Genomic DNA, 13,587 nt, shown 5'->3' on the forward strand with positions numbered 1-13,587 from the left:
AAGCAGTGGTATCAACGCAGAGTACTACTATAGATTAAGTCAGACATAGGATGAAATGATGAGATAATTTCATGCACAAACAAATAATTAGGCAAAATTTTTTATATATATATATATATATATATATAATATATATACAATATGTATGTATAAGATACACTGTAAATTATACCCATTACGCATTCAAGGAGTTAAGTGTAGATTAAGTCAGACATAGGACGAAATGATAAGATAATTTTGTTGTACGAAAATAATTAGGCGAAATTCTTTGTATCTATATAATATATATTATATATATTATATAGATATAAAGAATTTCATCTAATTATATATATTATCCATATTTATTTATATGCTAAACATATTCATGCTAAAAAAATATTTTATATATAAATTTCTCATATTTCGGAGAAAATTGTATTATTTATTGTTGGGATAAATTCTTAATGCAAATAACTTGATTAGATAATCTATTATAAAAATCGTGATATTCTGACCATCAAAACCATTTGAATTTTGTTTGATTTTTCAAAACTAGCTTACATTGATCTTTGTGAATGCTTCTATTTGATTATAAAAGACTCGAATCAAGTTGGACCAACGTTAAAAGAACTTTGAAAACAAGATCAATGTCTGGTTATTCACAGTACAAAGAGAATTCATAAAAGTCGATTATGGTCGGCTTCTGAGAATAAAAAAAAATCTCGTTTGCGAAACTTAAAACATTGACGGTGCGTAATGCAAAGTAAGTTAAGATGTTTAAGGTGTGCACTGTCAAGGTAAATGAATCGTAAAAAAAGACGTTTACCGCAGCGACGGCGCGTTCTGTAAGCTCGCAAAATAAAGATAAATGTAAATTGAGAAAATGTGTGTGCGGAAGCTGTTCTTCACGCTAAAGTACGCTATTTTCTCTTTAATTCTCGCTGCGTAATATCGCGACGAATATTGCGAATAAATGTTATGAAACATATATATATATATATATATATATATATATATATATATATATATATATATATCTCACAAATACGCGTTATTTATATATTCCTTTCAGAAAAGTAATATATATGCTGTGTTAAAAATATATGTTTTACAATTCATTTAAAAAGATACGTATTTAAAAAAATAAATACAGAGAAATATTTAAAGTCTTATATGTTATCTAGATCTCTTAATATAATATGACATACAATATGATATTGTATATGGTAATATCATATACGTAATATGATATTATATAATATGACAATTTTGAATTAATATGTAATATAAGAAATATAAAAAACCATTTATTCCTTTTTTCATTTATGCAGAATAATTCAAAAAAGTGCAAAAATTATTATATTACACAATATCATATTATGTCATATACATATATAATATTGTATAATATGACAATTTTGCACTTTTAAATTATTCTGCATAAATGAAAAAGGAATAAATGGTTTTTTATATTTCTTATATTACATATTAATTCAAAATTACTTGTTTGCAATCAATTGATATCATCTTTCCCATAAAAAGCGATACTTCGTTTCAGCATTTAAGAATTAAACTTAAAAATCTAATTTATATTTAATATATTGCACTTTGTATTAATGTCAAGTAAGAGAAAGATATTACATACACATTAATAGTTAAATGTCAAATTTGTTCTAAAAGCGATGAGAATATGCAAGATATATCAGATACATTGTTCTATTATAGTCTTGAATATTTAAGTGGCATCAATCAAAGTACTTGAAATGCTGTCACAAACACCACAGGAAGAAAATATTGTAGAAAATAAAGAATTTTGCCTGTGTATGTATTTTCATCTCTCTTTCTCACACACTAAGCCTTTTTCGGATTCATGTTAAGAAGTTATATTACTGCAGCTAGCATATGCAAGAAATTTGCTGCATAATACGATACGAAAACTGCAGCATGCAATAGTAGGAATAGTTTGTAGTTGTCCTTCCAAAAATACTTTTTAGTTTAGTTATTATACAGATAAAAAAATATTTTTCCATGTTATATGTTATAATACTTTTAATTTTATAATGAACACATACAGTGTGTAAAGCTACTATTATTTTACATTTGAAATATTATATTATTAAAAACTTTATAAAAAATATTATATTATTAAAAAAGCTACATTTAATTATACTGTGTTAAATATGCTAATTAAATGTATATACATTTTTTTATATTTTTAATTTAATTTAATTATATTAATTTAATTTAATTATTTAAATTAATTTAATTATATATTTAATTATAAAGAAACTCTTCTTTTTTCATATAATGCAGTTTATCATCTCTCTCTTGCAAATATTCAAATACACACACACACACACACACATTTAGTGCTTAATTTTATTATCTCTTTTAGTGCTTTTGCAGTATTGAATCAATAACTCAAATAATTTTACTGTGCTTCTCAATAACAATATCATTACTAAAAAAATAATGATTTTGTAATTCAAATTCAATAATTCCCTAATGTTATACTGTGATGTGTGTTACAGAGTTTACGCAATATTGTGAATACAACAGACGCTTGCGAGACTCGCGATCCGTGTCAGCATGGTGGCATTTGCATTTCTACGGACAGCGGACCGATCTGCGAATGTCGTATCGGCGATTACGAGGGCGCATACTGCGAGAAAGGTTAGTAAATTGATTTTTAATATTTAATCTGTGTTATTCTTAAAAATTGATTATAATCAAAAATTATCTTTTATTGAAACAATTTACGTTTAATAAATACTACTCTTAATTTTTTTTATAGTATTAATAAATATATATTATAACGTAATACGTTGTCATATAATAATAATAACTAAGAAATAATTAATACATTTAGAAATAATTAGTTTATTAATGTCGCTCTATTTGACGATCTATTAGATTAAAATGAATTGAATTATTATCTATTTATACACGTTTCTTCTAAACTATATTTATATATTATTAAGGGATAAATCAAAATTTATATAAAGACAAATCTTCAAAAATAGAATAGAAAAATAAAATCTCATCATGCCATCGTTACACATGGCATATACAATAATAAACAATATAAGATAAACCATATAATCAGTAAAAATGAGAAGTAGAAATTATTTTTGCGGATTTATTTATGTGCATTGAACATAATTTAATTGAACAATCCGCAAATACCTATATAATAATATTTATTGCTTTCATTATTATATTTGGAGCGTGTGCAATACATGTATGCAGTCGTAATCTTAAAAATATAATTATTAATAAATTATGGTAAATCAAACTAGTCACCATTTGCAGATGTAAAAAGATAAAAAAATCTTTAAAATATTCTTTTATTAATAATTTACAATACTTGACATAGAAATTATATATATATATATATATATATATATATATATATAAATTTATATACATGTATATAAATATATAAACATATTGCATCTGTTAATTTTGAAATATTAAACGACTTGATTTATCACAGTTTATTAAAAGCTCTATTTTCTTTGTCAAAATTGTATTGTATTTAATTCACTTTTGACATTTGTATCCGTCTAAATCGGTTTTGTATGTGGTTTCGGCATTGTGGTTTTTGCTTTTTGTATGATCTATATTTCACTATTTTATTAATGTACAATCTATTCGTGACATTCGAATTTTATGTCCTTCGATTTAGTTGATAATTTATTGCAAATCACGTTTCATTAAATGCAATATCAATCATTCGCACGAAGTTTATGCAAACGGCGAATCTTTCCTTCAAATATTCATTATGTCTTTACATTTTGCATCCTGACACGTATAGGAAACATGTCACACGATTTGTCACGGTCAACGTCGCTTTTATTCTCTCTCGTGCTTTGTCCAATCGATCATCGTTTTTAACGATAAAATATCTAGACAACTATATAGAGCGCATATTTCTTGTTGTTAACTTTTACGCGTATTAGCGAGAAAACCCGAGTCGCCTAATGAGAGGCGTAATTGCCGACAGCTGCAGAAACGAGAGATGGCGTCCCGAAATGATTTTTCCCTCTCTTAAGCCACCGGCAATTAGAGAAGTCAAGCATGTCGAGGTCGTTTCCAAGACGGTTCACCGATAATTACAATCAGACTTGTTCCTCGTTAATGAGGTGCGCTCACTAAGGAGTCGTTAACGGAGGCGATTCGGCAATTGCGAATGAGATTGGCGAAATATGCGAAAATTATTCGCATATTTGCTTATATTTGCTCCCGTCATTCAAAGCATTTGAGAGAAAACTTGTCGCAAGACTCTGAAGTCATAACCAATAATTTATAAAAAAAAAAATTTTAATTATTTATAAGAAAGAATATGGGATCCTGATATTTTATTAAAAAAGATAAAAAAAATTGTTGTGCGTTATTGTAAAGAATTTAATTCTATTTTTTCCTTGACATATTTTTAGCAGAGTGTGATTTCAATCATTACAAATTTACTAACTTTAAATTACAGTCTTCATCAAGCAAAATGATTAGAAGTGTCTTATTTAATGTCAGTAGAATGAAAAATATAAAATAATTATATTAATTTGTAAAAACGTATATCGTCGGGATATAGAGATCCCTTCTTACAGAAAATTCAGAAGACGCTCGACAGATTTAATAGCAGAGAACGAGATTACATTTCTCTCACGGATAAGCAACATACCGGATTTACCTTAATTGCAATTTATTTTCTACGATAAAATTCTGCGTTTTCTCGAGCTTTCGTCTTGTCCACGAAAAGGAGTATTCTCGACCGTGCACATTAATGATAATTTTACTTCTTGAGAATTTCCTACTACTTCGCGTACGTTTCAAAATATATTTATGATGTAAATTATTTTTAATGGTAAAATATCTCTCTCTCTTTCTCCCTCTCACTCTTGTATAAAGCTTTATAACTTTTCCACTTTGAAAGACAATTATAGAAAATGCGCGTAAAACATTGTGTAAAGTTATCTTTGTATTGTAAATAATAGTATTTAAAATATTCAATTTCGGAGCACTCGATACAATAAACGAATGTACTAAATAAAATGGTTTTGCAATTCTCGATATTGAGAGTCGAGAGTTTCATGGTAGAAAAGGGATGTCTTCATGGCCCGAATAAACAATTTTCCTTTATCGAAGATTGCAACGTGGAATGTTTATTCAAAGGCTTGCTTTACTGATAATTGCGAGTCTTTGCGAACTCACGGCCGAGTCTTTTGTCGCTACTGAGACATCGTCCAGAAGAACGCGAAACTTCAAAGAGGACTCCTCGCAAAAGGAACCAGGACAATTTCATTTTAATTCCTCTCTTAAGCTTTTTGCAAGGCGCGATTGTCCTCGTCGTGCCTGACAGGCACAGCCGTTATACGCGATATAATGTAATTTCCAGCCTTAATGACCATGTTGAAACGAATGGAGGAAAAAGGAAGAAGAAAATGGGATGGTGAAGAGAAAGGATGAGAGTGTTACAGCCGCGCAAGATAAAATAGCGAAGCTAGAAATGAGAGCTAAAACACAAAGAAAAAAAAAAAGAGTATAATTTATTAGGGTGAAAATAATCGTTCTATCAGAATTTCTTAACAAATATCGCGATAAACTGATGTTGCTATTTCGTGAATAAAGAAAAGATATATGTACAAATTATAAGAAGATGAAAGAAAAGAAGAAACAGACAAATTGATAATCAACTAATATGTTGCACATATATTATAAAGATCTTGAGAAATAGAACAATTAGATTTAAACTCTTAAGATTAAATGAGTATATTATTGATAAAGAAATATGTTTTTTTTAAATGAATGAAATTTACATTACTATTACATTATCATTGATATATAAAAATATAGGAAACTATATAATGAAAACAATCATGAAAATATAAGTCGATATATCGCTAAAAGTAAAGTATAATACTGATTAGTATTTGACATTTGATATTTCGCTTATTTTTGAATTTTTTTCATAGAAGAAAGATTAAAAGATATAAATATAAATGAGCAAGTCAAGAGTAGAACATAATATAAAATAGATTAAGATAAACCGCTCATTTCGCATTATCCGCCTTAAATTGGATAATCAAGAGTTTATGCTCGCGGCGAATCGTTATCTGGGCAAAGTGATTCAACTTTGCACGGCTTTCGCTCAGAGAAACTTGGTTGGTTAACACTCGATATTTGCGTTTGCGGGAGGGAAATTTTAATTTAACAATAGCTCGAATGTTTTGAAAGTATTTAAATTACTGAAAGAGCGCGCGGGTTTTATTTCTTCTTTCTAGAAAATGTGTAAGGATACGATCGATCTCGACGCATGGTTCAGTTCTTTACTCTTTCTTCCTTTCTTTCTTTCTGTTCTTGCATATAGAGGCATGGAGCACGATGCTGCCTACGGCGGGTGCTGGCGATTACTGGGCTTGGGATTACAGTGAGTCTCGCTAATTACAAATACAAAGCACATATCCGCGATAATGGTATGCGGCAATGGTAGAGATATCAGCTCGAGTAATCAGTAGATCGTAGCTCTAACTAGGTGGTATATAGGTATGTACCTATATTTAGATCCTTTAGGAATAGATTCTTTATTAATGCGAAAATAAACGGCTTAGGTAACACAACGTATAATTTTCTGATGTGAAAAACAGATGATAATACTAATAATATATTATTCAATAAAATATTAAATTTTATATAATTTTGTGCACACAAAATATAGTCGAATTATAAGATGTTTTGAAAAGTTAAATTAGATTTTTATATCATACACATTTTATATCATAGAAGTATTTGTTGTATGTGTATTTATATAATTTTTGTTCATGTATATTTTAATTATATGTACCTTAGTGTAACTTCTTTTATAATAAACATAATTCTTCTAACTTTTATCAACACACGTATTAATCACAAATCATTCATTGATTATTTACTATTATTTATCTATTAACATTTAGAATTGATTTAGATAAATTGCATATTTTATCGCTCCACTCTATGCTTGCGTAGAAACCGTTTAGATATTATTGTTTAGATATTATTGTTTATCCTGCATAATTTCCATCAATATATCACAGAAATAAAAAAAATTAATGAAATTGATACTTGATGTTAAATAGACTTTTGCTATATGTAATCATCAAACTTCATAATTTGTTTCCCATTCACTTTGAAAATTTATGTATTCAGTTAATCTATTATGCTGAATCTAAATGTAATAATGATAAAATTGCTGCATAAGGAATAAATCACTTACAAATCAATAACGAACATCCATTATAATTCAGTTCAGAAATGAATAAATATCGCTCATATTCACAACGCTAACAATTAATAAAACGAAAATACAAGGAAAATCGTGTGACGTATAATAAACAAAATATTAAAAGTGTTTATCAGAGTAATAATTGTTTTTTGCGAACGAATTTACAAATATATATTGGAAATCATTTTCTTCTATTATTTTTAAATGTATTTTTTATCCAATAGCAAAATGAAACAAAAATAGTAGATATAAATGATACGATCATAATTCTAAAGCGTTGAATTCCCCTCGGTGCAGTCTCGATTACAATATTAAGCTCTAACCACGGATCAGCGGCGAAATCACGTAAATCACCAAGAACACTCCGAGAGCTGTACAGTGAAACACACGGTAAACAACGGGCAGACGACGAACGGCGCCAACCGAACAGCGGTTTAGGCGAGGCTAGGTTGGTTCTTCGTATCAATGGCTCAGTTCTACGTCAACAGTGCAGTTTAGTCGCTAATTTGCATACCTTGCGAGGTACCAATGCATTCCGCCAGTCCGCTGGTTATACCCGCTCAGAATTAGGCTCGTATGACTCGCGAGTACTCGAGAATCCCGAATCTGTTCGTAATGACCCGCAATATCGTATATGATCGAGTCCACTATCCGAAACTCGAATTCGTCTACAACTCAGGAGAGACCGCAAAATTTTCTTACTTATCTGTACGAAAATTATCCAGAGAATCGTAAGATTGCAATAAATTATGAAAGCTATTTCACATTTTTCCTTCGGTATAATGATTGTAAAAATATCTATTTAGTTTTGCACCAGTTTTATTGTATACATAAATCGAATAATATTAGTTTTATGTAGGTGATATTATCACACAGCTATATACTATATCAAAAATGAACAAAATAATATTTGAAAAACATGTATGCGTTATTTTTTCTATATACTGAATTATACAAATAATAAATATGAGATAATATTTTATAAAGTTATTACATAACGTTTGAAATAACATTTGACATAATAAATAAAAAAAAATACTTAATTTAATAATCTATGCAAGTTTAAAAGTTTAAAATTTGATTTTAAATATAAAAATTTCTAATAATTTTTTTTAGATTTCAATTTTTTTGATAAAATTTTAATTGCATTTTAAGCCAATATTTCACGTGTATTTCTATCTACATTCCTCATCTTTCCTCGCGTTGAAAATAAATTTCTATAATATTTTTTTTAAAAATAAAATGATTTAAATAATCATCTTCAATAGTATGCATTTGAAACGCGTCTACATTGAATTCCGCACATAAGTATTTGTCGCTGTGTTGAATGTAATCACCGTCACATGACGGCAAAGAGTATCCTCGACCAACGGGGTTAATAACGCGGATTACGCTTCACCGCGCCCTTCACGATTATCCTCGACCGTCGTTATCCACCAGGGGGTGGATCGCCGACAAAGAGTTATCCGCATCCGGTCGGAAAATTCATTTTCCAACGGCGCGGTGTCTCGTTTGAGATGAGCAAAAAGCCCGGTCGGAAATAGTTGGATACGTCATACCGGTAAAGACAGAGGGACGGACGGTGGATTTCCGACAATAGTCGGAGTTAAAGTTCCCTTGGCCGATTACAACATATAGGAAGAGAAGACCGTGATATTCTCTCCACGCAGGATTTATGCCGCGGTAACCGACTCGCATCATGCTGGAAGCAATTGCGGGCCGCTGTCAGAAGGGTGCTGTCCTCGTGGATTATGAACGACCATTTTGTTGCGTTGTTAGCAGATATCTGGCACGACTACGAGGCAGGAAACGTTCGTTAATTAAGTTTTTCGCGCGCAAATTCGTGCGCCGCATCTCTGAGTCGCGGAGATCCCAGAGGAATCTTCTAACAGTCTCTCTCAACAAGATGCAAAAAAGTCTGTCTCCTCTTCAAGTTTCATTTGATATATTTCTTAGATCTTCGCAAGAACTCTGTTTTCTCACTTATTTTTTCTTTTAACTTTACTCGTCAAAAGATCCTCTTCAAGTTCGTCAAATTCATTTTTGATTACTCGAAACTCACACGTATCTCGACATTTTTAAAAGAAAATCTATTTATTATGAGTTAGTAAAATTGTATTTAAAAAAAGACAATTATATAGTGGCTTTGAGACGTTTTGTATATTGCGTATTAAATTATGCGCCATTCTCGGAAATCAGTAGCATGATATTAAAGTGGCATAACTCTCGAGTCCTCTTTATTGTCAGGACGACGAAGTGACGACAAGGAAAATAAGGTGAGAAGGGACTTGGAGCAATTACTCGTACGTTCCGGTTGCGAAGAATTATGGTCTCTCTAGTGCGGCAAACTCGCGACGAACTTTGCCCGATCCTTAATTCCTTAACGCCTCAACCGTGCTAAAACTGTGTAAGAGCGATATATAATTCATTAATGCACTCGTCGTTCGCCATTCTGTTGATTATTAATGAGCACCGAAGACGGAAAACAAATTTCGCAAGTTCGAATTGCGTTAGTTGGCGTTATAATAGCAGTTTGATGAAAGTTAAAAGAAGTCCGGTGAAATGTGTACCATGGGGAATAAAACTAAAGGTAGATGAATTGAATATATATATAATGTAATAATTATCTATAGATTAATTAAAATTAAAAATTAAAATTAAATTGTTAATTGAAAGCTATTATACGTACAAAAATTATAAACGTATCATATAAGATAATACGTACGTATTAAATAAAATTGGTATATATTAATATATACTTTTTTATATTAAATTTTTTTATATTAACATATTTTTTATATTAAATAAATAATGTCTACTCTTTTCTTAATCCATGAAATTATTTTGTGCCAAGCACAATTTATATACGCCAACATTTCATCCACTCTCGGGCGAAAAAAGATTTCGTCCGACTTTATTTCAACCAGACTTTTAGCTTAGACTAGACTGTTTTATTACATCTGCTGGCTTATGCCACTTTGCGCCCCGGCACGTCAATTGGGTCAGTGGAGAAGGCGTTTGTGCCTGCGAGAGAAAAAGCGGCTTTATTAAATTTTGGGGCTTAGGCCGATTTTACACGTACGGTCTGACGATTGCAATTTTCCGCTGCAACGATACAAAGCGACGAGCTGCGAAGAGGGTCGCTCGGCTCGGGTTTCTGGGTTATAAACGAGTTGTTCGCAATAACTGCCGCGCGATAAGTAATCAATATTTATGAAGCAAACGCTCGTCCGACGAGAGAAATTCGGCATTCAATCGGCAAGAGAAACGTGGTAAGCAAAATTATTAAAGAGCCACGATAATTAACGTACGTATGCATATATATTCGATCGAATTTTCCGTATTGTGTACCGTCTGTTTTATGTGTACATAAGGTAACATTGCATTATACGTATCCAGCAGTACACATTGTACAGAATATTCGATAATATTCGCATTTGGTAAGCAGAACTTGTCGAGAACTGAAATATAGCTTTCTTTTGAAAAAAGGATTAAAACAAAATTATACAAAGCAGTGCAATATTTCTATTAAAATGTTTGTAAATTTATTTTAATTACAGTATTTGTTAAGACTTTTAAATTCAAAGACTTTATTATATTTTTTAACATCTACATAAATTCGACATATTTTTTATCTCCCTCCGAATGAAAATAATCCGAAATAGTAATCAAAATGCTTCTATATTACATAACAATCTTTTGACTTTGTGAAATATTCATTTACTTTTATTTGTATTCCACTCTCTCATTGCACTTGATTTTCCTCTCTTGACAATAGAACAATTCAAGTTAAACAATTTTGCGCTCGCTAATTATCGGTTTTTTTTTTTTGTTACCAATTTCAATGGGAAGCGGCGCAACTCTTTTCGGTATTTTATCAAAACGTCACGCGAAAATTTCTCTCTCCTCTCGTCTCGTTCCTCATGCGCTTACGTTTCGAAAACGAGCGACGCTTTATTCCCACGTTTCGCCCCTTGGAAATGAAAGCGCTTCACGTGCAGAAAAGAGAGCAGCGAATTTCTGCGAGGTGGCGTCGCAGGATGCACTACTCCTGAGATGAGAAAAAGTCTGTGTCGTTTCCCGCGGGATCTCGTTACTTCTCAAGGCTCTTCGAGAGATTACTCGGCTAATCCTACAGGGACGACGACGACAACGTCTAGAGGATGAGATCGAACGACAGCGTTAATGCTGCTTTTATCGTCTTGCAGGAATTTATTAAATAGGTCGCCGCAATGCTGTACAACGCAATTATAGGTATCATCGCGATGTTTCGACTTCACTTCACGTTTAGATGAAGAAATATTTAATTTATATTATTTCTTAGCATTGTTTATAATGAAATTTACCTTAAATTTCTATTCTTAAAAAAAATGCTAACAAGAGTAAAAAAAAAAATAAATTAATACCGTGTTTAACGTAACGTATTGAGAGAAAGTAACTTTTTTACTTCATAAAATATGTTTACCTCGATGTTTCTGGTAGGAAAGAAAATATCTATACCAAATTGATCAAAGAAATCTATCACGAAAAAGACATCTTCTTCAGATACACTGTGTACATTTCTTACTTAGTATATGATATATTTCTGAGCTATTTCAGTCGGAGGACATCTCTGAAATGTAAATTTCATCAATTTTCGATTTTATATATAAGAGAAAGTTTGAAGAATTCTTGAAAACGATCAAATAGGCTTTGCCCGATCACGCGCGGATTTCGCCAGGACATACTTGTCGCAGGAGTCTTACAGGCTCGCGGTATAAATCAGGCTTAACGTTTTCAGCGTTGCGAAAACTTTTTTAATATTACGTCACGCGAATGCGGGATGAAGCATTATTCGATAGGATGACTTTTGTATTCGTCGCGCTGCAACGCGACGAAATCGATGCGTGAGATAGCCGACACTCTTACGTCATTTTATATCCAGACGTCGTCTGGATTTATCGATTTTCACGCTTCCTCGTGAGAGCTTTTCGACGCGAAAATGATCGGCTACTCGGTGAGGCATCGTGGGACTTGTTTACGTTTATTGGCCGCTTATATCCTTTACTATCACTGCGTATACACGAGGTGTTCCTGGAGTATCGAGCAGATTGTAGGAGGTGATAAGTCGCAACAAAAACTGTATTTTTTTTATTGAGACATGAAAAATAGAAATGCTCAATATACATCGATCGGATGCTGCACGATTCACGATTATTGATACGAAACAAAATCCGTTTAGCTGCAACGTCTATACTTGATGGAAGCCTATAAAGATATTTATGATTTAATCAAGACTGAGATAGGGCTGAGAATCGCTTCTCTCTCGCACTAATTGTTTTAGGAAGAAAAGAAAAACCGCTTCGATTTGATTCCCCTTGTAATTGTTGAAAGACACAGCGAGGAGCCTGTGTAATTCTGGAAATGCTCTAATACAAGTTTCTCTGTGACACAAATTATTGACAGATTTTAACGGAAGAAAGGAAAATCAATTAAAATCACTTGTATTTTGCGAAAAAAGAAAGAAAAAATATTGAATTATTGAGTCGGATTCCTATCACACACACACACCCACACACACACCCACACCCACACACACACACACACACACACACACACACACACGTGGTGCATGCTGTTCATGCTCCTGGGAACATTCTGCGGAGGACGTAGGATTTCGATTCGGATGCATTCCCGCGGGATCGAGCCTTGAAAGTCTTTGGCCGCGTCCGTTATGCAAGAGAATTTCCGGCCATTCTGTTCGTCGCGGTCAGGACGAATGCGCCGAGAGTTCCGCCACTCGCAGAACTCAATATAACCGGGGGTTTGGGCACAATCGCGCGCCAGAATACGACCGGTAATTTCCATCGCGTTCTCTCGGCGCGAATGCGCCTCTCGTCACGCACTCATGCATGGAATTGATGTTCCGCCGCGTCGCCTTGCCCTAATAACTTGTTTTCCCCACTTTGTTCCGGCTACGAATTTACTTAATCCCGAAAATATGAATTCTCCGTTTTTGTTAAAATCCTTTTTATCCAAATAAATTTTTCGTACAACATACAAAAGACTAATCAAATTGTTTCTTGCGTATAATTATTAAAAGAGTATTAAAATTGATCACTATTTTTTTTATGGATTTTAAATTGACTAAAAATTTTTTTAATGAAATTTATATCCGCAGATATTTACACATAAAATAAAAATATTATTTTAAGCTTTTGAGTAAATGGTCTTTGTTAAAGGCAAACGAAAATACAGATTCGAGAGAGATTGATTCCAAAAATCAATATCTACTGAAAACTGTAGAAACATAATAAAAATTATAATATAAAATAGATGAGAGTTACGAAACAGGTTTATAAAAA

General features: G+C 31.8%; 2 protein-coding genes across 6 annotated transcripts in view; one reads left to right on the forward strand and one right to left on the reverse strand.

Annotated features, from left to right (window-relative positions):
- The window catches only part of LOC145937593 (uncharacterized), a 227,773-nt gene that overhangs the window by 140,388 nt on the left and 73,798 nt on the right, over positions 1-13,587 (reverse strand). The gene's annotated exons all lie outside the window — the stretch shown is intronic.
- The window catches only part of Nrx-1 (neurexin 1), a 225,470-nt gene that overhangs the window by 89,253 nt on the left and 122,630 nt on the right, over positions 1-13,587 (forward strand). For all 5 annotated transcript variants that reach the window (XM_083040738.1, XM_083040740.1, XM_083040739.1 and 2 more), the window contains exon 3: positions 2,514-2,655. In XM_083040738.1, coding sequence (XP_082896864.1) covers positions 2,514-2,655 — 142 coding nt within the window. The remainder of the gene's footprint in view (positions 1-2,513; positions 2,656-13,587) is intronic.

This window comes from Prenolepis imparis, unplaced genomic scaffold (assembly GCF_030444845.1).
Source record: "Prenolepis imparis isolate NDT839.2.m4 unplaced genomic scaffold, iyPreImpa1.0 SCAF_6, whole genome shotgun sequence".
NCBI lineage: Eukaryota > Metazoa > Arthropoda > Insecta > Hymenoptera > Formicidae > Prenolepis > Prenolepis imparis.